General features: G+C 44.5%; 1 protein-coding gene across 3 annotated transcripts in view; it reads right to left on the reverse strand.

The window, feature by feature from the left end:
• The window catches only part of LOC120835925 (dysbindin-like), an 86941-nt gene that overhangs the window by 23668 nt on the left and 37388 nt on the right, over positions 1-25885 (reverse strand). For 2 of the 3 annotated variants that reach the window (XM_040205170.2, XM_040205172.3), the window contains one exon: positions 3443-3553. In XM_040205170.2, the coding sequence (XP_040061104.1) occupies positions 3443-3553 (111 nt within the window). The remainder of the gene's footprint in view (positions 1-3442; positions 3554-25885) is intronic. The other variant, XM_040205171.3, reaches the window with a different exon arrangement.

A 25885-nucleotide genomic window follows, 5' to 3' on the forward strand; every position in this document is an offset into this window, starting at 1 on the left:
GTCAGTATGTCATCATACTGTATCATCGTTTCAGTCACTATGTGATCATAAATAGGAATTGTTTCTGCTCACAAGGTTTGTATGTTCCACAGCACAAGTGTACATTGTATGTATAAACCATTTGTAATGCTAAAACCTTTATGCGCATGTAAACAATTATATAGGCCCTGCTATGTAACATTATTAGATTTTTTTTTTTTAATAAGGCAGGAAATAAGGCAGGAGCAGGGTGGAGAAAATCACCCGACCTCATATAAAGCCACGCAATGTGTGTAAACAATTTACGGAACGGTTACCAAACATGGTAATTGACAAAACATGCGAGCACGACCCAGGTGTTTACTCTAAATTATTGAAGGCCCAGTAGATTACGCCTGGAAGTTTTATATCTATACGAGTATTTTTGTCACGTTGAGTCATCATCGGAATGTCCTCGTTCACAAAAAAAGAAAAAAAAAAAGAAACAGGAACTGTACGGGGGAGAAGGCAATTTGTGCCAATGCGCCAACATAAATCCATCCTTTCACAACACAGTACACAGGGACTGAGTAAGGAATGCATAATTTCCTTCACAAGCCGTCTATACAAGCCTTCACAAGCCCCTTTATACGTGGCCGCCATCTATCCCCGTGCAAGTGAAGTGCTCTGTGCGCCGAACACAATGTGGTCGCCGCGCGAGACAGAGAGTCATCACCTAAATGTATTTCTTCCACAGTGGTTCAACTTAGCCAGCCACCAAGCCAATTTCCTTTTGCCGCCCAGCAGAGAGGCCAAGTTGAGCCAAGCCAAGCCGCTCTCGTAACGGTTGCAAGCGCAGAGTCGCAGAAGCGATCGACTGCGAAACCGGATGCACTGATGTCCACAAATGTGCCGTCGTCTGCGGTCCGCTTTCGGACAGTAAAATCGAAAAGCGGTTAGGCCTACAAATGGCCACGTCGCCCTCTGCACCGAGCGAGCTTCGTGGGGCGCTTTTCCTTTGGCATAAGGCACACTCTAAAAATGGTTAGGCCTAAGAACGGCTGAAAGCACCCTAAAAAAGATTTGCAATTTATAGAGCATGGTTACTATGGCAACCCCCAACTTTTTCATACCTTTTAAGAAGTTCAACAATAGTATAGTGGTTAGGATTGCCGTGCAGTTTGCTTAGTTCGGTGCTGTTTTATAATGTCAAGTGTAACCCTAAAAAAGGCCCCTAAAGCTGTTTGGGAAACACAATAAAACTCCGATTGATTAGTTGATAAAGCACGGTTACTACGGCTTGCCCACGACCAGCTCTCATCACCCTGACATGTCATAAAAACTGATTGATTGATTGATTGATAGAGCACAGTAACTGTGGCGTGCCCACGACCAGCCCTCATCGCCCTGATTTGCCATAAAAACTCGAATTAATTGATTGATTGAGCACGGTTACTGTGGCATGCCCATGACAAGCCCTGGGTGTGCCTCCGTCAGCGGTGACATTTGCACAAAGTGTGTAAACGCGAACATTTTACCCCTCGTAATGAACGCATCCCCCAAATACGTGTCAATTTTTTCGGGAAAAAAAGTGCATTCACTATGCAAGTAAATACGGTACAGTAAATTTAATTTATATTAAGCAAAAGCCTCTAAAGTTGACCCTTTTGGGTACCCTAGTAGCACACTTTGTCCTGTGAACGTCTTTAGGATGTCTTAATGTCCTAGGGATGTCGTGTGGACATTCAGCACATTGGTCACAGGTGTCTAAACCATGACCAAAACATTGTGACAGACATATGACATGTAAAACATGTCTACAATGCCAAAACATTGTGAACATGACCATGACAGGTGTCTAAACCATGACCAATGACATGCAAACATGTTCACAATGAAAAACATTGTGAACGTGATCGTGACAGGTGTCTAAACCATGACCAATGACATGCAAACATGTTCACAATGAAAAACATTGTGAACGTGATCGTGACAGGTGTCTAAACCATGACCAATGACATGCAAACATGTTCACAATGATGAAACATTGTGAACATGACCACGACAGGTATCTAAACCATGACCAATGACATGCAAACATGTTTGCAATGACAAAACACTGTGAACGTGACCGTGACAGGTGTCTAAACCATGACCAAAACATTGTGAACATGACCGTGAAAGGTGTCTAAACCATGACCAGAACATTGTGACCATGACCAATGACATGTAAAACATGTTCACAATGACAAAACACTGTGAACATGACCATGACAGGTGTCTAAACCATGACCAAAACATTGTGACAATGACCAATGACATGGAAACATGTTCCCAATGACAAAACATTAGGAACATGACCGTGACAGGTGTCTAAACCATGACCAAAAAAACTGTGACCATGACCAATGACATGCAAACATGTTCCCAATGACAAAACATTGTGAACATGACCATGACAGGTGTCTAAACCATGACCAAAACTGTGACCACTAAACCTTATGGTGGTCGCGCTTATTTTCGAGTTTTGGAAGGACCAAACACGGCAACATTGACTATTGGGACGTCCTGTCAACAAACATAATTGATTAAGGCGAAAAACCGAATGCTTTATCAAAGGTCTACACTACTTTAAAGAATGTTTCTAATCCTTTTCGCAAAGTAACGGCATTACTAGTAACTGCAACAAGTTATAGCCTTCCGATTTCGTAACTAACGCAGTTAGGATCTTGCCGCAAGTAACTGTAAACTTTTTAGCATAACGTGCCCATGACTCCAGCTGACACTTGTCACTCAAAATGTTTTGTAAAGTAATGGCATTACTAGTAACTGCAATGAGTTAGCCTTTCGATTTTGTACTAACGCAGTTAGGATCTTGCCACGAGTAACTGTAAGCTTTTTAGCAGTAACGTGCCCATGACTCCAGCTGACACGTGTCACTCAAAATTTTTTGTAAAGTTAGTTAACCTTTCGTAAAGTTAGCCTTTCAATTTTGTAACTAAAAGAGGATCTTGCCACGAGTGATTGTCAACTTTTTGGCGTTAATGCGTCCACCACTGGTTCTTTTTTTTTCTTTCTTCATTTCCAATACCACTAACTCCATTTGGGGTTGTTGTAGGGTGGTACAGTTTGAAATATTACGAGCAAAGACAATATTCAATGCACAATTTGCAGGTCAGTATTCAATGCAAATAGAGAAGTCAAGAATGATAGATTAGTAAATAACTTCAATGCAATAGATACATCGCACTTTCAAAAACAGCATAAAAATATTAGTTTACAATGAAATGCGGGTATCTACGTAATCGAGAAAGATTTTAATAAAGAGGAATGAACAATGTTTTGAGGCAGGTGGTTCTCTTCGTTAATGGTTCAGGGAAAAAAAAAAGGTTCTCGGACCAGAGCTTCTCGTGCCAGCCGACACTTGTCACTCCAAAGTGCTCTGGGAAGCGTGAGTGCAAACTCTGGGAAGTACAAGGCCTACCCGCACTTGTGCTTGCCAGGAACTGGTCCAGGGCTTCCTGCTCTTCTTCGCTGCCTTCCAGGTCAATGTCTTCCAGGTCCACGCGCTGCTGCTCCGGGCACGCCTCGATCCCTGGGGGACACCCGCAGACAAGTTACTCAAAAAAAGTCATTCAGTTAAGGGGGGACGTGGGTCTTAAAATATAAAAAATTGTGAAAAATGCTTTTTCTCAAAGTCCACGATTTTGAGGTCTATATAGTCCAGAGTATGTCCTCACAAAATATAAATGCTTAATTCAATCTCTAGATATTAAACTAATGACAATTTGTAAGCGTTGACAGACCTGAATTCAAGCCTAAACTCTAAAAATTTGAACAAACTTTCAAGCCGTCGGAGCACCGCAACGGCTTAACTGATCGGAGCCATCTTGGTCCTGTTCGAAAGGTGGTTTCCCGCGCTTATTTTTTCCGCGCTCCAAAGCGGTGTACCCCTCAAGGCCGTGACGTCATCGATGCTGTACAAAAGGCCGTCACCAGCGCTAGAAAAGAAGCTGATTGGGCAAAGCGTGCTTCTCCGAGGCGCAGCTCCCTCATTGGCTGAAACGCGCGCCTCCTCTCCTGGCTTCCCCGGCGCGTCGTCTCGGTCGCTCCGCGGGCTCCCGCGTCGTCTGCTTTTGCTCGCTTTGCCGTTCAAGACGCACACTGCATTCGCATTTCTCCACTTTCTATATCAATATTTTCAGTGTTTTTCATGTGCTTCCTAGTGTTTTGTTTGTTTCCTGTCATCTTCGCATCGTTCATGTAAATATTTTGATACCTCCACTATGTTTAGCTTTCCCGTTTCGTATATATTCGCCCTCCTGCGTCGTCAATCTTTGTTTCGTTCTGCGCGCTTCGAGTTCTGATGGCTGGGGACACCCGTTTGAAGGCCAACACGCAGAGACTAAACACAAAGAGGAGACGTGCCTGGAACAAGAAGACCTCTGCATCAAGGAAAACGACACCGTCGACTTTGCCGATGCCACAAGCCGCTCTACCGCTGGTGGACGCGACTGGATCAAGTTCGTGTTTGACAACTTTGCCGATGCCTCAAGCCGCTTTTCCGCTCATGGACGTGGCTGGACCAAGTTCGTCTAGAGATCGAATTGACACTGTGTTCTATACGGAGGAGGAGTCTGTGGAGCGCAAACAATGTGCGGACGACAAAAAGGCTTCGTTGGCAGATCAGTTGGCGACTTCACGAAAGTTTCAGCTCCTCGACGTCTGCATGGAGAGCACGACACCGACTGCGGCACGGAGTACGTCATCGTGGACATGAAAGTGCTACAAGAACTCTTTGCGTCCACGGCATGCGGCAAGTGCGGAGTGGCTACCGTAGGACTTTCAAAGTGCGAAGAGAGGCAGTACGGCCTGGCAGTGAAGTTGGTTCTCACGTGTTCGTGCTGCGATTTCGCCGAGAGTCGGTTTTCTTTTCCACGAGTCGCCGGGGAAGCCAAGATTACGCCCTTCGAGGTCAACTTGAGGGCAATGAAGGGAATACAGAGCATAGGAAAGGGGGCGACTGCGCACGCAGACTTCTGTGCAACCTTCGACCTCTCCCACCGAGGGCTTCATCATAAGACGTTCAGGGGACACATGGACACCATGGTGCAGGCTTGCCAGGCAGCAGCAACAGCCACAGAAGCAGCGAGCGTTCAGGTGGTGAAGGACGTCTATGAGAGCTTCCTCAATTCTCCCAAAAACGTGGATATAATTTTTGACGGCACATGGAAGACACGCAGACACAACTCCAACATCGCAGTGGGGTACATCCTCGAGCTTTACACTGGCCTTGTGCTAGACAACGCTGTCCTCTCAAGGTACTGCCGTGGCTGCCAGGGTGCACCTGACCCGGACGACGACAGCTATGGGGACTAAGCGATCAACCGCAAGTGTATGAAGAACATTGACTGCAACGCAGGACGAATGGAAGCCAAGGTAGCCTTCATTCTGTTCAGGCGGTCCCAGGCAAAGAATGGACTGCGCTACACCACCATCCTTTCCGATGGCGACAGCCGCACCTTCATGCCCTGACACAAGACAGCATCTATGGATATCTCAACATTGAGAAAAAAGACTGCCTGAACCATGTACACAAGCGGATGGGAGCAGCTCTTCATACCCTGGTGGAGAAGAAGAAGGCACAGGGAGAGTCGCTCGGAGGAAAGGGAAAGCTGACCCAGGACAAGATAAAAAAAATAACAAACTACTATGGGTACGCCTTGAGAAGCTACAAGTATTGTTTATTGTTTATTCTTATTTTCAGTGACCCAACAGCTCGACGCCTCCTTAGTGGTGCACTTATTCCTTCAGAAATACAACGCTAAACAGGATAAAAGCGAAACATTAGGAAAGAACAATAGCCTCAACACACTGTCGAAATTTACGCTTTTCATCAAATATATCAAGGCTAGCATTCGCACAAATCTGTTCTAAATGGTTATAAGTCAATTGTAGGCGTGTTATGGGTGCAGCATGATAAAAGTCTATAGGATAAAACAAAGTATGAAGTCTACAAGACTGACGAGGAACGTGCAAATAGATGTGGCCGAGTAGCTCTGGGGAGTCAATTATACCATTTACAATCTTATACAAGTATGTCAGTTCACGAATTGTTCTCCTGTTATGCAACGAGTCTAACTTCACGAGTTCACAAATCCTCTCATAACTATAGAAATAATTCGGTTGAAAATAACGATCAAACAAAACACGAACAAACCTACGTTGAACACTCTCAATTAAACCTGAATTTGTCACTCCAATACAGTTCCAGACAACTGAGGCATATTCAACATGACTACGCACCAGTGAAGAGAACAAACGTAAAATACAAAGTGGTTTAGAAAAATCGCGTGTCACTCGTGTAATGGCTCCCAGCACTCGAAAGGAAGCATTCGTAATTGTGGTCACGTGATGGTTGAAATTAATTGCAGGATCCATAAAAACGCCTAGATCACGAATGACCTCAACGCGAGTAATATTGGTGGAATCTAATACATAGGGAAAACTCATAATTTCACGCTTCCTAGAAAAGGACATAACTTTCGTCTTTGACTCATTTAAGAGTAGGTCATTTGAAAAACACCACGCCGAAATAGAATCTATATCGCGCTGAAGACATTTACAATCGTCAACCGTTTTAACCGCTGTAAACAACTTAATATCATCAGCAAATAACAAAAACCGCGTGTGTTTGATGCAGGAAGTTAGATCATTTACAAAAACCAAAAACAGCAGAGGACCGAGGTTACTGCCTTGAGGAACCCCAGAAGTAGATAAAAAAGGAGCAGATAATCGGCCGGATACTCGCACAAAGTTAAGCCGGTGAGATAAGTAACTATCGAGGAGACGACAGTACTTAAGGGACAGACCGTAACTACAGAGTTTACTCAACAGTAATCGGTGATTAACTTTGTCAAAAGCTTTGCTCATATCAAAGTAGACTACATCCGCTTGTCCTCCGCTATGGACAGGTGGTACAATCTGATGTAGGAAGGAACACAGGTTTGTTTCTGTGGAGCGGCCTTTCATGAAACCATGTTGCTCAGGAATAATTTTCCGACAAAAATATGCGTAAAGGCGGGTGTGCAAAACAATTTCATAAACTTTAGAAAAACTACAAAGGAGGGAGACTGGCCTATAGTTGTTAACCATGGATCGATCTCCCGATTTATGTAATGGAACAACAACAGAGCGCTTCCAAGCGGTAGGAAATGTTTCAGATGCAAGTGATAAGTTAAAGATATGAACCAAAACTGGACAAAGGAGTGGAGCACAACCTTTTACTATGAAGCTGGGAATTCCATCTATTCCCGTAGATAACTTTGGTTTCAATTTTTTAATTGCCTCCAAGACTTCAGATTCATTAATTGGAGCAACAGTCAAAAAATCCAGGCAGTTTATATTCGAGCTAGGCATTAGGCCATTATTTGTACTGAAAGAAGCACTAAAGTGGCGCGCAAAAAGATTAGCTACATCAACAGGGTCAGAGACGCAATCCTCATTATCTCGCAATGTGATCGTGGTAACATTCTCTTTGATGCTCTCTTTGACAAACTTCCACATACACTGTGGCTGTGTGCTCAATGATTGCTCGGCGATGTCAGCATGTTGTTGTTTATCTCGCTTAAACAATTGTTTCGCCTCTGCACGACATTGACTAAATCTCGTGTACCAAACGACATTGCCAGTTTTTTTGTACAGGCGATGATAGTGTAGCTTGCGCCTTAAGCAATGTCTTAGTTCCTTTGAGAACCATATGGGATAGTCACTTTTATGAGACACCCTCTTTGGTATAAAGAGTCGCATGCTTTCCTGGACAATAGTCGAAAGTGTGGAAGTTGATGATTCAACACACTGATCAGCTAGAACATTACTCCAGTCATAGTCCCGAAGATACTGATACAATGAATAGTAATCACCGTTGGAGTAGGAAAACCATGACTGTGAATGGAAAATTCGCTTGGCAAGTGGGAAGAAAAATGATACAATAAAAGGTTGATGATAGTTATCCACCCGAGATAGCGGAGCTTTGGCAAGACTGATATCAACAGCCGAAGTGACCAGGGCAAGGTCAAGTATGTTTCCACAACAGTTGCGTACAGTATTACGTTGTTGTGATGTTATGATGTGCCAGGGATGAAAAAGGCAGTGCAAGCAACTTTGTTGCACATGACCTCGACAGATGAAGCCCTGGACCACAGCCACTGTCTTGAGGGGGACAGTTCCTGGTGCTCCTACAACCGGGCACTGGCCAACCACGAGGAGCCACCACCACACAAGAACCCACTGCCAGGCTTCATTCACACTGCGCTGGAGCCAGTCTTTGAGAGGCTGGGCGACCGGGCACTCCTGAAGCGCTGCAGTGATGGCATGACGCACAGCGCCATAGAGTGCCTACACTCTGTGATCTGGGGCCAGAACTCTAAGAACACACGACTCTTTACTGCCAGTGCAGAGGGCTGTCGCTGAAGCCATGTCACGCTTCAACCAGGGAATGGCAAAGACGAGCAAGGCTGTAGCAGCACAGCTTGGCTACAGCACAGGTAGCTGCCTGATTCGCAGGAGTCTTGAGAAAGACAGGCGGAGGCTTCGCAAGGCCAACAAGGCTCACCCTGAAAGTGAAAAGGTCCAGAAGAGGATGGCCAAGAGACACAAGCCTGCCAGGGCCCAGGACTACAGCCCAGGACTGCTATGACCGTGTGCGCACATCGGAGACTACTAAACTGATTTCCCGTTTTCATGTGTTTTTTTTTTTTGTTTTTTTTTTTTTTGGTCAGGTGCCATTTTTTTACAGAGGTTTTGATTATGTTTCCATAAGAAAATTGCAATAAACTTGGTGTCGTTTTCAGCAACAACTGAACTGCACCCTAAAGCTTTCTTTTTTTTTTTTTCTCTAGACTTGATATATAGGGGGCGACAAAGCTGAGAAAATCACACTTCAAGTGTGATTTTCTCAGCTTTGTCTTTTTTGTCCAGAGCCATTGCCTTACGGAAGTCATAATGTTTGCATGGGCGGATTTCAGTAAGCTTGGTATCATTGTTTTCAGTAACAACTGAGGTGTATCCTAAAGCTTTTCTTTTTCATCTAGAATCTATAGGTAAAAAGTAATTAGCTGAAACGTGGATTATTTAGTGACAAGTTTTTGCTTTGAAATTTCATGATTTATTTCTGGTAGACAAAATGGCTTTGTAAACATTCAATTAGCTTCAGGATATATGGTGAACCCTTGGAAATCACTGCATATTGTTAAAATATAAATTTTTTATGTGAACTTACCATAACGACCCGTAAGAAATTACCTTACTGGAATTTTATATTTTGCCATATTTTTTGTTCTAAAAGATATCCGAAATTCAACTGCAGATTTGAAATCACCATCCAATGATATATCTGCATGCCAACCTTCAGCAACGTATCCCAATAAATAAAAAAAACATATTTAAGTACCCTAGTCCCACCTTAAGGTACTGAAGAGTGGCCTCAAAAGTAATTTGAGTAGAGTAGAAGTCACTCAAATGAAAAGTAATTTAGTAAATTACTAACTGCCATAAAAAAAGTAGCAAATTACTTTTCAAATTACTTTTATATTTTTTATGGTACCAAGAAAAAGAAAGTATATAGGTTTTGGTAGCCAAGTATAAAGCGGCTTGTGTTTTCACAGAAATGCTTTAATAGTGGTTCTGCTTCTGTGTGCCTAATTGTTTTGTACTTCTTTTTGTTTTTCGGTCAACAATGCACTCTAGATGTATGGTTTCTACTTTGATTTTTAGCACTGCTTGAGCTTGATCTTGAAGACAGTGTTTGCTTGTTTATAGTGTTGCATCTAAAAAGTACTTGAAGTAAAGTACAAAGTCAATTAGAGGTTATGTATTTTAAGTAAAGTAGTAAGTATACCTGGTGCAGATACTTGAAGTAAAGTTCTATAAATACAATATGTACTTTCAAAGGAAAGTACAAGTACTTTTTAACAAAATCTTTCAAGATGACCTGTCATCCCCCATACAGTTTTTTTTAAACTGGAATGCATTGCTCCAGTAGTAATTGGAGGTGCATCAGGTTTTCATGGAAATGGCAGCAAATATTGGATGAAGTCAAGTCGCCACAGAGTGGTTGTTTTACTTTCGCTGACAAGCTATTCAACACAACCAAATTACAGTACACTTATTTGTATTGCCCTTACAGGTGCCATTACAGTAGACTCATTAATTCAAACTCCAGGAAGTCACAAATTTTCGTTTGAATTATCAGAACTTTGAATGATCAGAAATTCATCTAAATATGATACTAGACAACATTATGATTTGTTACGTGGATAACTACACATACAAAGCAGATTTTTGACAGTTTCCTCTACATAGGCCTAATTATAAGTAAGTACAGGCATAACACATTGGTGAAAGAACTGCGACGTTAAGTTTATCCATCTGGCAAAAAAATTGTCGGTTGTGGACTTTTAGTCAGCACATGAGATCTCAAAACAAAATTTGCAATGCGAGCCAACGCAAGTAGCTCTTTTCGGGACTCTTCCTTTGTGGACAAAAACTTCCGGAGCTGAGCGATGTGCTCAAAGGCCTCATTGACAGTTGGTAGTGGGTCATCCCTTTGTTCATCGTCATCTTCACTCTCACTGCTGCACTGTGCTGGCATTACTTCCTGCACTATGTCCTCTAATGAGTCATCACGACAAACACACGCATAGCATATTCCGCCAGCTCGGCGTTCACATTATGTGCTTCAAGGCCAGGAAGCATGATGCCAATGAGCTGGTCCTCATCCTCGATGTCGTCTTGGTGTCATCATTGCTAGTCTTGAAGCACATAATGTGATCGCCGTTTTTCACTAATCTGTGCCCGCTTAAGCCCCGTTGAGTGCGCTTCTTTTCGAGCACCAGTGCACTGCGGAGAAGCCACACTTGCGAAAGCAAGCTCCGCGGGTATTGCTTCTCTGCGGTGCACCGGTGCTCAGAAAGAAGCGCACTCAACGGGGCCGCAAGAACAAAAAAGTATGAACTAAGCGAAAACGTTGTTCGAATTAAGCGGCTTATAAATACATTTAACATATAGCGGCAAAACCAAGATTTTCCAGTCTGTTTGAATTAACCGGAAGTACGAAATATCCGAGTTTGAATTATCGCGAGCCTACTGTATTGACCCGGTGCATAGAGCAGTCTTTGGTTTGAACTGGAACGGATGTTGGCTCCGTTTGCTGGCTTGTTTTGTCCGCTTTACGTAAGATGGAAAGCGCCTTCCCGCACGCCTCCGACGGCGCCGTCGACGTGCACTCCTCTAAACAAACTCTCCGGCGTGCACAAGGGACGCGACAATGTGAAGCCGAGGTAACGACCCCGTTTGCACGACACTCGGGAGGAAAGACTTCCAAAGTGTGCACACCGTAGGCGGCGATAGAGAAAAGCTGCACCATTTGCAGCCCAAACCGCCGGGAGAACAGACTGGCTCTTCCAAGACATTGATGGCAATCAGTTCATCGACAAATTATTTGATTAGCACGCCATGTCAATACAGTGAAATCTCGTTAATTCAAGCCCTCTTAATTCAAACTTCTGGATAATTCAAACTAACATGCAGGTCTTAAGATTGTTTCATTTACATGCCATGTTTCATCAATAGATTGTTTCATCGACAGCTCGGACAAGCTTTTTTCTCTACTGAGCCGTCGCAGGTCGACATCGCCAAGCAGCGTGAAACATTGGGCCAGGCGCGTTACCACGTGCCCCAGTGATACACGCGCAACAAAACGTCCCTAAACCGTAGGATTGGTGTAACGGGTGTTGACGAAACGTTGGTGTCGACCGAGCGTGTCCACGAAAAGTCGTGCGCGAAATAGGTTTCCACGAAATGCATTTCGACGAAACGATGGGGACCCTACGTAAACCGTTGCGTGGGCGGCGTTCCCGTGCTTCGCCGCGTCGAAACCTCAGCACTAAATCCCGACGCGTTTAGTAGAGAGTCGGTGTGGCGATGGTGGCAATTTCGGCGTCTTTTTTGTTTTGTATTTTATATTTTTTCCATCTGTTGAATTTTAATGCATGTATTTTGTGTATCAGAGTTCTACATATTTAGTCGGGATGTGAAGGGAAAGAGAAGTGCCAGAGGAAAAAAGGGGAACAATGTTTCGACCAAACGGTCTTTTTCAGGTACACTAAAAGGGGAGATGACAGGTGAAAATATATATACGACGCATACAGAAAAAGCGGAGGTAAGACCTGACAGACTGGACGTCATGGAGTCGGAGAGGAAGGAAGTCCTCGAGTAAGGTGCAAGAGGTCTGAAGTCAAAAAGTGAAGGAATGTGGACTGCCGACCTTGCTCCCCGGTACCACGCTGTGCGGCGCCCCGAAATGCCTTGCGTGCAAACATGGCGGCCCTCCTCTGGGCCTGCTAATGAGAACCCCCAACAATCACGCCTGGAAATCTTCTAATCTGATACACATCACTTCCCGCACACTCTGTCCGACCTTATTACACGTCGGCGAAACCGACCGCCGACTCCACGAACGCTTCCGAGAACGCCGCAGACTTGCCGTGCCGAAAAGAACGGGCGAACTTTAATGCGACCTCTCCACACGCGTATCTAAACAGTTCTCCTCCGCGAATTGTTCCCAACTCGACGTGCGAGCAGGCGTCATCGAATCGGACTTTCATACATTCGCCTCGCGCCAAAAAATAAAAATGAAACAGATTCGTTTGTAACCTAAAGACGGAATTCCCTTCCCATTTAAACGAGAATGTGTTCATCTCTCTCTCCCTCCCCCTTTTTGTTGATAATTTGGGTGGTCACACAGGGTGCCCTAGGCTATTCTCCCCTTCTCCTTTTTTATTTTGTCGATTGATAATGAGCTTCCCGCATTCCTCCCCTCGTCGACTCCAGACCTCCCGCACTTTCCACCTCCCTCTCAGACTCCCCGACCTCACAACATCTGTCACCTCCGCCTTTGGCATCTATGTCGTACATGTATTTTCATCTGTCATCTCCCCTTTTAGTAGAATTGAAGAGGACCATTTGGTCGAAACGTCCTTCGCCTCCTTTCCTCTTCTCTTTCTCTTACCATCCCCGCTCATATGCTATTTTAAAATCCCTACTAGTAATACATTAACCATTCTACACTCAAATCTCGTTAATTAGAACTCGAAGGGGACCCAAACTTTGTTTGGATAAACCAGAACTCAAGGGGGACCCAAACTTTGTTCGAATAAACCAAAGTCTGATTCTATTGTTAAATTAACAGTGCAAATACGACAAGGAAGGATAGACAAGGAAGACAGGATAGAGCGCTGACTAACAACTGACGTTTAATGAAAAGGAGAAAGAGGAAAAAGAACCCAAGAATGCTTTTAAAACATGCATAATAAAAACCCGCAAAAACATACGCTATAGCTTGAGTTGCCTGATAATGAATTGCTAAGACTACCAAGCTTTAAGTTGCTCGCTTAAATGACTTGTTGAAAACGACTGAGTCCTGGGACGACGTGACTAGAAACTCCGGTAGAAAAAAGGAGGAGGAAGTTTACGTTTAAAATATTCAAAGATGTTAAGGATTGTTAAAGATTGCGACTTAAAAAGTAAAGTTCTTTTGGTGACAAGGCCACGGACGGCGCGCTTACGCAGGCATCCCCACTGGACAGAATAACCTGTGCCTCGTAGAGCTTGCGAGTTCGTCGTTCCCCCGAAACGTTTCAGGATTTTTGTTTTCCTGAACGAGGCGGAGCACTGGCAGTCCTCGACATGTATGGCAAAGTGGCCTGCTGGCGACGACTTTAGTGACACGGCATGTTCTCTTAGACGATCGTTGACACACCTCCCTGTCTGACCCACATACACTTTCCCACAAGTAAACGGTATTTCGTATATGACTGCACATTGGCATTCGACGTATCTTTGTTGATGTTGAACTCCGCACACACCCTGTTGCTGCTGCTTGTTGTTAATTTTCGGGCACAACTTCTTTAGTTTGTCCGGTGCAGACACAAACGATTTTGACGTTAAACTTGGATGCAATCTTCTTAAGGTTGTGGGAAACGCGGTGAATGTATGGAAGTATAGCCGGTCGGATATTTGTGTCCCTTTGTATCGTCTGCCGTCCCCGTGAGGTGATAATAGACTCGGCGACGTCATACAAGATGGAACTTGGATAGCCCGAATCTTGAAGACGCTGCACTTCATCATGAAAGCTTTCCCCCGCTGAATGTACACAGGATTCCTTTAGCGCCGCATTCAGAGAGTTTCTTACAATTTCTCTCTTAATAATCTTCGAATGTGCCGAATCGTATTGCAGGAGGCCTTTCTTGGACTTTGGGGTGTACTTCCAACAAGTATGATGTTCAAAGAAAGACAGTCGTAGATCCAAGAATTGAAGGACGGTGTTAACCGGTAACTCATGTGTGAACTTCAGCCCTTGTCCTTTTTCAAAGAAGGTGGATTGTATGGTGTCAAATATTTGTAATTCGTTGTCTGCCGGACGTTGTGTGAGGAGAACCAGGTAGTCGTCCACATACCTAAAAATATGGGAAACTTGGCCGATGGGGAGGGCACTAGCAATTGCCCAATCACACTGCGATAGAAAAATATCGCAGAGGACTGGAGCCACGCACGACCCTATACAAATTCCTTTCTTTTGCAAGTAAGTCTTGCCCTCAAACGCAATGACCGTGGCAGAAAGGTAGAATTGCAAAAGTTCTAGAAACGATTCTTTCGAAATTCCACATTCGTTTTGAAAGGACGTGGTTCCCTTTGCCTCAATAGACTCTTTGACGGCTGCCGTCGTATTTGCGCTGTTAATTCAACAATATGATCAACCAACTAGCCCGCCAGATGACCGTGAAAAAGTTTGATTCACCGGGAGTTTCCTCCCATAGAGACACATAGGATGGGGCCTGCATATATTAGTTTCAATTATCCAGAAGCTTGAATTAACCCTTTGCCTCCCGCAAAACTTTTGAAAAAAAAAACTATTTGAAAATTCTGAATCTTTTATGTGCCCTATAAATTTAATATGTGATACAAAGGCCAAAAACAAATGCCAAAATATATATTATATGAGAAATCTGTGAACACACTGCAAAAAAAAGGGACTAAAGTTCCGCTTCACTGCATTACCACAGAGAGTTCACATCACCTTGCACATGGACGTTCAGGCTGGGCGTAGCAGTACTGCAGACAGTTCACATTACGTTGCATGCAAAGTGAACGCAAAACATGGAGGGGCTGGAGGGGGATTTTCTAAGCTGATTCTAGTCCATGCCGACACGGTGTCCTCATCGAAATCGGAGTCGTCTGAGCTCAAATCCAATAACTCGGTTGCATTGCTCTCGCTGTTCGATGAAAGAGTCATTTCCTCGTCTTCTGAATCTGAAGAGACGTCAAGATATCTTAGTTTTTGCCCCAATTTTGAGGCAAGATGGTCACTACGAACGCAGCAACTAGAAGTTGACGTCGCCATTTTTAAATTTCCTGTGGCCTGCGTTGGAACAATTTTCTGCCAAATTCATAAATTTACCAGGTTTTTATTTTCCGTGAATCTATCCACGGCAAAGCTCACTAGAAACAGGTGGACTAGCCCAGTTCGTCCATGATAGCGTATTGGAGCCCGAATCAACGTGGACGGCTCGTCTTGGGGGGAGCAGGACAAACGGTGTAGACAAACTCAGGTCGTCCATGGTAGCGGTAAGAGGGTTTGATTTACCCAGCCTCGACTGCACATACTTCTCTATCTGATGTAGTGCTATTGGCGTCTCTCAGTCCATGTTATGACGACTACCGTATTTACACGCACGTAGGTCGACCCTTTTTTTAATTTTTGAAAATCTGAAGCGGGGGGTCGACTTATAATCGAACTAAAGCATTCCACCTTGGGCAAAAACGAAACAATCGCGATATCATAAACACCTCGGCTTATACGAGTGCAGCCGGCTGTACCTCTAGCATTGCATTATTCTTTGCGCTCATTTTACAAATTAATCAACTTTTTATTTTTGCAAACGAGTATCATTGATAGCGATTCGCAAATTAACCCGGATATACGGCGGTGAACAGCGCACGGCGTGCCCAACTCTTGCGGGGTGGCGGCACTTCTTGTAACAGCCACTCTGGAGCTACTCGCGACCACAATGAATAAGCTCGCGACTTGGCAGTTTTTCGTGCGATTCACAGTCGCACATCGTTTGATAGAGTGTCGAGATCATGCTGGGGCGCTAACTATGTTTATTTTGTATTGACACGCGTGATCCAGGCAGTTTAGGTTTTCGGTGCTCGTTTGTAGCCACTCTTCACTCAGAAGCAACCAACAAGAGCGCTGGTGGACGCAAGTTCGACCCGTCAGAGCGAATGATGCTCCAGTGGAGTCTGCAACGGCGCAGGATCTTAAACTGTGTCGACAAACGGCTTTCAGGACAAAGTCTAGATAGGTGGGGATGCCTTCCGGAGTTGGAGGTCAGGCTTGCAACGTACGGCGCAAAAGTCTGCAATCGGTCCCTACCCGTGACGTCCAACGCGATCGCCGAGCAAGCGCGGAACACGCGGTTGATTGTGACGTTTGCGAAGTGCGAGATTTCATTGTACCACGCCGACAACGTGCTTCGAGAACGTGGCAGTGATTATGACGGGACTGACATCACCAGTGCGGACGAGTCGTAGTTTAGTCGCGGACGGAGTGAGAACGACAGTGAGCAGCTTCAGTTGTCCCGCCTCCAGCGTGAACTTCCTAGTTTCGATGACGCCTGGGCATCTCATGCACCTCGCACATGCATGCGCAGCCAAAGCACACCAGAAGGCATCGATCGCGTGTTGGAGGCTCTGCTCTCGAAACAGGTAGCACTTTGCCGTTCTCACGTGTTCGCTGTAAAATGCGCATCGAAAGATATCTTTTTTTCTTTTTTTGCTGATGTACAATGTGGGGGGGGGGGGTCGACTTACAATCGAGTCGACTTACAATCGTGTAAATACGGTAGGTATGAATTACGATGTCTGTATTTGATTATCCAATATAATCACTCCCTGAGATTGGCAGTCTACTTGTACGTAAATGTGGTTGCGTAGTTTACTGACGCGTGTTTTTAAGTCTGATCGCACGACTGTCCAGCCGAAATTTTCCCCCAAAACTTTTTTTCTGCAAAATATTTAACCCTAAAATCTTTTTGAGGGGTGGACATGACCACCATTGGTCACATTTTTTATATTTCTGTAAAAACTTTTATCTCAAAGCCACATTCTTGAGAGGTATGTTCCGATATATGTGCACATCATAGCTAAACACTTTTTAGAGATATAAAATTCAGAAGCTCCAGGCATGAACGGTGCCGTAATTTCACTAGGGTATTTCCGCAGCTGCCAATGTCGCACCAAAGCGGGCACGTAGTTAAAAAAAAATTTTCCATTTATTTTATAGACAATTTACGACGTGCGTACCCAATATTAAAAATTACAAATATATTTCTAAGCAACAAAAATTACGAAACACGCAAAAAAAAGTTTTAGAGACACATTTACAAATTTTTTACCGACAAACGACTTTGTGCAAAACGTCGCAAAATATATCAAAAAGTGTGTCTCGAAATGCAGCTTTCGAATATATAAAAATTATTTGCTTAGCCATCATTATAGTTTTGTTATTCTTGTATAAACGCAAGCCATTTCATTAAAATAGCAAAATTACGCGTCAATATTTAAGAAAGTCCATCTTTTATGTCTTTTCACCTCCCCTTAACTCCTCGCAGTAACTTGAACTAACTTGTAATGGCTTAGTGCGTTAATATGCCATTACTGAGTAATGGCTTATTGAGTAGCATATGACCTCCAATTCAGTAACTTGAACTAACTTGCAATGGCAAAATAATGAGTAGCTTGCAACCTCCAATTCAGTAAAGCAACAAACCTTCACACAAATTGAGCTATCGCAGAGCGTAGAAAGTCGTCGTAACTTAAAACGAGTCTAGGAAGAATAAAAAAAAATGGACAACAGGAGAGAAAACCTCAAGAACAGCTTAGTTCCTTGGACCACAACGAAACAAGGTGAAGAAACACGATGTAGCAAATATTTGATCGGACGTGGCTGGACAGGCTAAATCCCCACGGCACTAGACACGCCTCAGACAACAGGCAAAGACCATCTCCGCCGAGACTTTGAGAACTGACCCAACTCCTTGATCTCTCGGGGATTCCTTTTCTAGACAGCTCGTTTGTCTCTGTGTTCACTCTCAGAAATACATACTTTCCCAAGCTTCCTTTTATCTTTCCCTGTGTTGTTTCCTAAAGAGTGCTGGCAGTTGTCAACTGTATGAATGGCAGATTGCCTCGAAATAAAAGGTTAGTCACCGCATAAATGAGAAGTAGTGTCCGGGGTGTTGCTGTCTCGGTGTTCACCAGGGTGTCGCCATCTTGGTGTTCCAAGTCGTGAGACGAAAAACAAACGACATCAGCTTACCGTATCAAAGTACCGCCATGTAACGTAATGTACAAGGATGTACATTTTATGGTACGTTGTACATTGTACCACGTAATGTACACAAAACGACGAGAATGTTTCATTGCTGTCTTGGTTTCGCCGCCGTGTAACGTAATGTATGAGGATGTACATTGTACATCAATGTACAATGTACAACACAATGTACACAAAACGACAGGAATGTTTCGTTGTTGCTTTGGTTTCACTGTGCTAAGCAAGCATTTGGAGCCTGGAGAGAAGCATTCGGAAACTCTGACACGAGCGTTTAGAAAGGAAACATCAGAGAAGATCGTCGTTTTACAAAGTATAGAGAAGAACACAATTTCTTCTTAAACCCAGCAGGGACACTACTCACGGCCAAAAGTTTTAAGACCGTGTGATTTTCTTCAGTGGCCTATCTGCGGAGACACGAGAGAAAGAAGCGCACGGCGACAAGCACCTTGTGCCCGTTGAAGAGCTCAACAAAGTCCAGTTGGAAAAACTTCTGGCTCCAATTACTGCGAAAACACCTCACCTTCTACGCAGACAATACATTCAGAATGTGATTGCTTTAACCGACAACGCGAGCACGTCAGACTCTTCTTTCCTGGATTCAGATGAAATTGTGGCTGGAGTGAATCAGAATCAGATTTTGTGTCGTGTTGTGTGTTTTTGATTCTTTCTAGTCTTGTGGTTTTAAGTTACGGCGACCTTGTACACTCTGCAAAAGAGCAGCACCATTGTACAGACCTTGCTAGTTCTTGGACAAAGACAAGCAGCTCAATTTGAGTACAGACATTGCCAGTTCTTGGACGAAGATAAGCTAGCTCATTTTGAGTACAGACTTTGCCAGTTCTTGGACGAAGACAAGCTAGCTCAATTTAAGTACAGACTTTGCCAGTTCTTGGACAAAGACAAGCCAGCTCAATTTGAGTACAGACTTTGCCGGTTCTAGAGAATATCTCTTTGTGGAGCTGACAATGAAGAAAAGCTAGCATAATTTGAGAGAAGGTTTGTTGTCGCTCTTCTCAATTGGAGGTCACCCGCTACTCGATATTTTGCCATTACAGGTTAGTTCAAGTTACTGCAAGGGGTTGAGGAGAGTTGAAGAGAAATAGAAGAGGGACAACTTTTTTAGATAGTGGCGCGTAATTTCGCTACTTTTAACGAAATGACTTGCATTTCTGCTTAACTAACGATACTACAATGATGACTAAGTAAATCATTTTTATACAGTATAGACCACTTACAACGTAACCGCTTATAGTGCAGGACCGGGTATAACGCGGTTTTTTTAAACCACCGGTCACCTCCCATAGAACTCCATGTAATTACATACCGCTTAAAATGCAGGCGCGCGAAGGGAAATACCGGTTATAGTGCGGTTTTTAGCACAGCCCGCCGACCGCGCCGACGACCGGAGCAGCGACCTCGCTTCCCTGGGCGACACTAGATAACGGCGCTGACGGCGCGAGCCGCAAACTGCACTCGCCGGGCGAGGAGGTTGCTCGAAAACGCGGGGAGAATCGAAGAGAGAGGCTTCAGTTGCCATAGCGACGGAGGGACGCACGCACGAGTCGTTCACGTGCGTGCGTCCCTCCGCTGCGTTGGAAACAAAGAAACAAACAACAGCAACGACAGACCAATCGCAGGTCGAGGAGAAGTGTTTGCGCGTTGCATGCCAGTCGCGGGCCGGCTGCTTCTATTCCGCAAACATGGCGTTGGTTGTGATCGTCGTCGTAGACGGCCGTTCATCTCATCGTTCTGCGTATCCTTGACTATGAATTTTCGTTGTGAGTCGCTATGATAACCCAGCACGTACTAGAAGGGAAGATCCACCTACTCGTGCGGCAATGTCGTGGCGGCGCTCTCAAGACGGCAGAAACGCCCGTGTCGTCGTGTTTGTTTACTTCGACTACAGTGGTGATTTCTAAGCATTTGTGTCCTCGAACATCGCCCGGATTTCTTATTTGGCGCCAGAGATGGGCAGTATTTCAAATACAAGTATTTGAAATACGTATTTAAAATACTTTGTGTATTTTGCATTTGTATTTAATTACAAATTGGGCAATGTATTTGACGTGTGTATTTAAATACTAAAACGTGGGTATTTCAAATACAATTGTAATTAAATACAATTTTGTGGGCGAAAATACATCTTGTTTTTATGCATGTGGTTGTAAGATATAGTCTCCGTCCTTTATTCGGCCATGGGGCTTTTTTTCTTTTTCTACTCTGGCTTTATTTCAAAGGCACTGTCCAGAGCAGGAAGAAAACTACGTTCTGCACCGAATGCAGTGTCTCTCAATCAAGCACAAGCCTTTAGTGACTTTGTGATTACGGTGCTAGTCCAGGGCAAGAATAGTGACGAAATCGACGTTCACAGGCAGACTGACTAAATAAGTGCCTGTGACAACTTGCGATGCTTTCCAGCCTGATTTCCATCCATATTTTTGCCTGGAACATTCTAAATGCGCGGGTCGTCCAGATTTTCGTAACTGGTGTGAGTTGCAACAATAAAAAATTATCTAGCTCGTGCTTGGTCGTCTTGGTTCTTTGTTGGTCTTTACCAAAATATAATCCACAAAAAAAAGCTGCTTGAAGCTCTAATTTTTTCACCTATTACATCCAAGCTGATTACATTTTTTTTTATTATATTTCAATTACGTTACTAGAGCCTCACACACTAACTCCAGAGTGTGCAATGCAAAATTAAAATGAGATGCCCAGAAACTTGTTGCGGGTGCCCTGAAGTCGCTGACACAAATTTTGAGGAATGTATTTGGAAAAGTATTTGGAGGAGACCAAATACATTTGGTTGTATTTGTATCTTGTACTTAAATGCTTTTTTGGAAATGTAATTAGATTTGTAATTAAATACATTTTTGACGAAGTATTTTGTATTTGTATTTCGATACATATTTGCATGTATTTTGCCCATCCCTGTTCGGCGCATTTCATGCGTGTGCTCAAGTTCAAGGTATTACTGGCGCATACCGTATGAAGGATGCGAATTTTCACACGTTTTCATCTCCGGAGAAAAGTGATTAGGGTTAGCAATCCTGAACGCTCGCAACATCCGTCTGCAACCCTCGACGCCATTAAAAGGCTGCGCCAGGCAAATCCGCTCATTTCTTTCAAAATGTGTGACACACTTGAGACAGAACTGTACTATAGTCTGGTGAAATAAAGACTTTCCTCAAACTAAGGTTTATTTTTCATCTAACATAAAATAAATTCTTTTACAAAGGTAAGTTGTCTGATGGCATGTATTTTGGCCTGAAAAATTGATGTTTGGTTATAGTGCGGTACCGCTTATAGTGCGGATTTTCGCGACCCCCGACACATACGTTATATGCGGTCTACACTGTATGTTCGTAAGCTGCATTTCAAGATGCACATTTCGATACATTTTGCAACGTTGTGCGTGAAGTCGTTTGTTGATAAAAAATTCGTAAACACATCTCTAAAACATTTTTTTTTTTGCATGTCTCATAATGTTTTTTGCACAGAAATATATTACTGCTATTTTTAATATTTGGTGTGCACGTTGTAAATTGTCCAAAAAAGAATTAAAAACAATTTAATCATGCTTCAGTGCGACATTGGCAGCCGTGAAAATTACCTTGATTGAAACTACGGCGACGGTTTTAGTATAGAGTTGCCGGCTCTTAAGTAGTATGCAGCATGCAATAGTACAGCGTACACTAAAAACTACCTGCTCAGACCAATCTGAGTTGTGCGTTACATTGCGGGCATCTTTGCAATCTTCTCCAGTTCTGCTATTTTGAATATTTGGTGCGCATGTTGTAAATTGTCCATAAAATGAATTAAAACGACTTTAATCAAGCTTCAGTGCGACATTGGCAGCCGTGAAAATTACCTCGATTGAAACAACGGCGACGGTTTTAGTATAGAGTTGCTGGCTCTTAAGTATGCAGCATGCAATAGTACAGCGTATGCTAAAAACTACCTGGTCGGACCAATTCGAGTTGTGCGTTATCTTTACAATCTTCTCGACTCCAGTTACCAGAGCCGTAGGATCCCGCGCGCTTACGGCGCCACCTCGAAAGAAACCCTGAAAACGTTTCCAATCGTTTTATTTCCAATCAAACCTAGCGCAGCTGCCCGGTCGAGCTCGCTCTTCTGCGGACCACAGAGGCTACGTTAAGAGTGTGCAGCCCAATCCGATCGTGGAGCCTCCGCCAGTCGTCCCGCGGAACAGCGCCTCCTATCGACGCTGTCGCGGGAACAAATCCACGACCTACCAACATCCGGCGCATGGCGACAACTTCGTCGATTTCTCGAAGAGTTGTTCATCCGTCGGCATCAAACTGCGCGAAGAGGCTTGGCGTCGAGAGGATCGCGGCGTTCACGCACAATGCGAGCAGCTATGAACTCTTCCAGCTGCATGGCAATTCGATCGAACCACGGTAGGTCCCGGGAAGAATCGCCCCGCCGAACACCACGCAATTTCACGTAACACAGCACTTCGAGAACACCACGTCCACCTTGCTGCGCCAGTCGAAGTAACCGCCGTCTAGAAACCGGCGCTCTCGCCGGGCCCGAGATCTCTCAAGGGCTTCCCACAAAGCCCGCCGGTCCGCGACGCAACGCAGTTTCTTTGCGTACGCAAAGCTTTAGCGTACGGTCCGCTAAAACTGTCTATGCGGAGAGCAAGCGGTCTGCTTCTTTCGCGGGGGTCATAACGACGTCGGTGTGACGCCGACTTCCGATTGGTCCACCCCTTATTTCGTTTTCAAACAGCCAATGAGAGCTCGGCGTTCCGACGTCGTCGCAACCCCCATGGGAGGAGCAGATGACCTTGCGCTCCGCCAGGGTTGGGCAGAAATACTCAAAAATGTATTTGGAAATACAAATACTGGAATAGATTAAAATTGTGGCTAAAATAATGATACTGAAATATATCTATAAAAGTGTATCGCGATACATATCGGAAATACATTTTAAATAAAGGCAAAAAGTATCTGGAAATACAAATACAGGAATACATTTTAGGGAGGGCAGAAATACAAATACAGAAATACTGACACTGCAATACATTTTTTTAAATTTGTTTGAGACGCCAACTAAAATGAAGCTTGAAGTTGGAAGCGGAAGTTTTTGATCCCAAAATTACCTTCCCGTAGGCTTGGCACTTTGCCTTGAAGGTAGTGATTTCGGACGACGAGAAGTCAGCCTCAATGGGCTCAAAAAAACGTTCCATCAAGGACAGACCACGGTCCTTTCCCTGACATTGTCTGTCTGACGAGGGATGCGAAAAGACTTCAACCTCTAAATAAATTCTATGTCATCCTAAATGCCATCCAACGTCACCTCACCCCTGTCCAATAAGAACGCCTTGTCAACAATGATCACATGACATCACGGTGGAAAGAACAGGGATTATTTATCTGTAGGTCCGGCCTTGAACATGAAAACTTTACCACGCAGCTGTACGAAACGACAATACATACTTTCGTTGTAGGTTACCTCGTTGAAGATCGTGAAGGCAGTGACCATTTGGAATTTTCGAGTATAGTGGACCACCTGAAGCATCCTGGAACACATGTTTTTTTTTTTTTTTACAGTTGAAAAAATGATACGGTGGCATCCCTGTTGTGAGGGTTTTTCCTGCCGACCCTCCGCCACCAACGCACGGATTGCAGTCCTCAAGTTTCGCCTTGCATAATCCAAACAGAGACATCGTGGATTGTGACCTGATATTGCCCCGTAGAGGTGCGAGCTCTCCGAGAAACAGCACATTCGATACGAGACGGAGGTGTACGAAGTCTGGATCGGCACAGCGAGGCCACGCCTGACCTCCTTCCTGGGTTTCGGATCACCAGAGCAGTGGGTCACGTTTACGTCGTCTGATGACGTACCCTTGAGCCATGAAATATTACGGGCGCAGCCGCAGACACGTTCGAATATGTGTTGAACTTCACTGCGTGAGTCATCCTTCTATTTCAAGTCAACCACCACCAGGCTCGTGCTGCAACAGACTGTGAATCAGCTTTGCCGGCTGGGAGGACTCAATGACTCAAGAAACCCCTGCCTAAGGACCTGCGGCACAAGACGCTCTGACTCCACTCCTGGCACGCACCTGGTTTGAGTCCCCGACTACGCAACGCTTAGCAGAAGAGAGAAGCAGACGCATACAAAAATTGTTTGGAGAATCGGAAGGAACCTTGGTCAGCATAGTAACAACGCTCCAGCATTTCCTTAACCCTAGTGCTCTCCGAAAAAAAAAAAAAAAATGTTTGGACTTTTTTTTTTTTTTTTGAGGGGTGTGAGGGAGGAGTATTTCTCAAGAAATGTAAAGAAATACATTTCACCCTGATTGTATCGCGATACAAAGGGACATTCCAAATGCATTTCCATACAGGAATACAGATACTGGTGAAAAAAATGTATCGCGATACAGAAATACAGATACGAAATACATTTCTGAAATACTATCGCGATACATTTGTAACGCGATACTGCCCAACCCTGTGCTCCGTATTGTCCGCGCCTGGAGCTTCTCAATTTTTTCCTCTTTTTCCGGAAGACGTACGCTTTGGCGTCTAAGTTCACACCGACACTTCCAAGCTTGGGCTGGGAGCATTGCTATTGCAAGAGGACAAAGACGGAGACCTCAGACCTGCAGTGTCCTTGAGTCGCTCCCTCAAAGGTTCCAACTGCACATCAACAGAGACTCTTGCCGTCAAGTGGGCTCTGGATGAGCTTCCCCTGTACCTCATGGGTCGCAAGTTTCAGGTTGTTAGTGACCACCATGCTCTTTGCTGGGTGATGCGGTACAAGGACCAACACTTACTGCACTGGTCGCTCCTCCTGCAGGAGTTTCGAGGTCATCTACGGGTCAGGAGCTCTACTCAGAGCGCCAGATTGCCTCTCCTGTACTCCACAGTCAACACGAGAGCTAGGTGACAAAGTTTTCTGCGTCCCATCTCCGGCCTTCCTGCAACGGGCTGAGGATCTTTCACGTGACCAACATGAGGATTTGTATTGCCAGGACGTTTTCAAACTTCTGGACGGAAGTGCTGGCACACGTAAACAGCACTGGCGAGCACAGCACAAGCTTATCGTTCATGACGGAGTCCTTTACAGGAGGGATCAAGGCCCCACCAATCAACGTTTTTTGGTCTGCCTTCCTGATGCGGAGAGGGCCAAAGTTTTGCACGAATTTCACGGAGGAAAGTACGGCGCACACATGAGCATCAGACGCACCTTCGAAGCTATTCGCACAAAATATTTCTGGCCAAAACTCTTCAGAGACGGAAAGAACTTTGTCACGCATTGCAATCTCTGCCAACATATGAAGATGTCATCTGCGGCACCCCTTGGACTGCTACAACCGACTAAGTCCACTCCCCGTTTCACACGGTAGGGCTAGATATTATTGGACCATTTAGGACATCTCGAGGCTACAAATGCGTCATTGTCCCCATCGACTACCTCATGGAATTTGTTGAGGCCAAGCCT

Source organism: Ixodes scapularis, unplaced genomic scaffold (assembly GCF_016920785.2).
Source record: "Ixodes scapularis isolate PalLabHiFi unplaced genomic scaffold, ASM1692078v2 PGA_scaffold10__122_contigs__length_95168666, whole genome shotgun sequence".
Taxonomy (NCBI): domain Eukaryota; kingdom Metazoa; phylum Arthropoda; class Arachnida; order Ixodida; family Ixodidae; genus Ixodes; species Ixodes scapularis.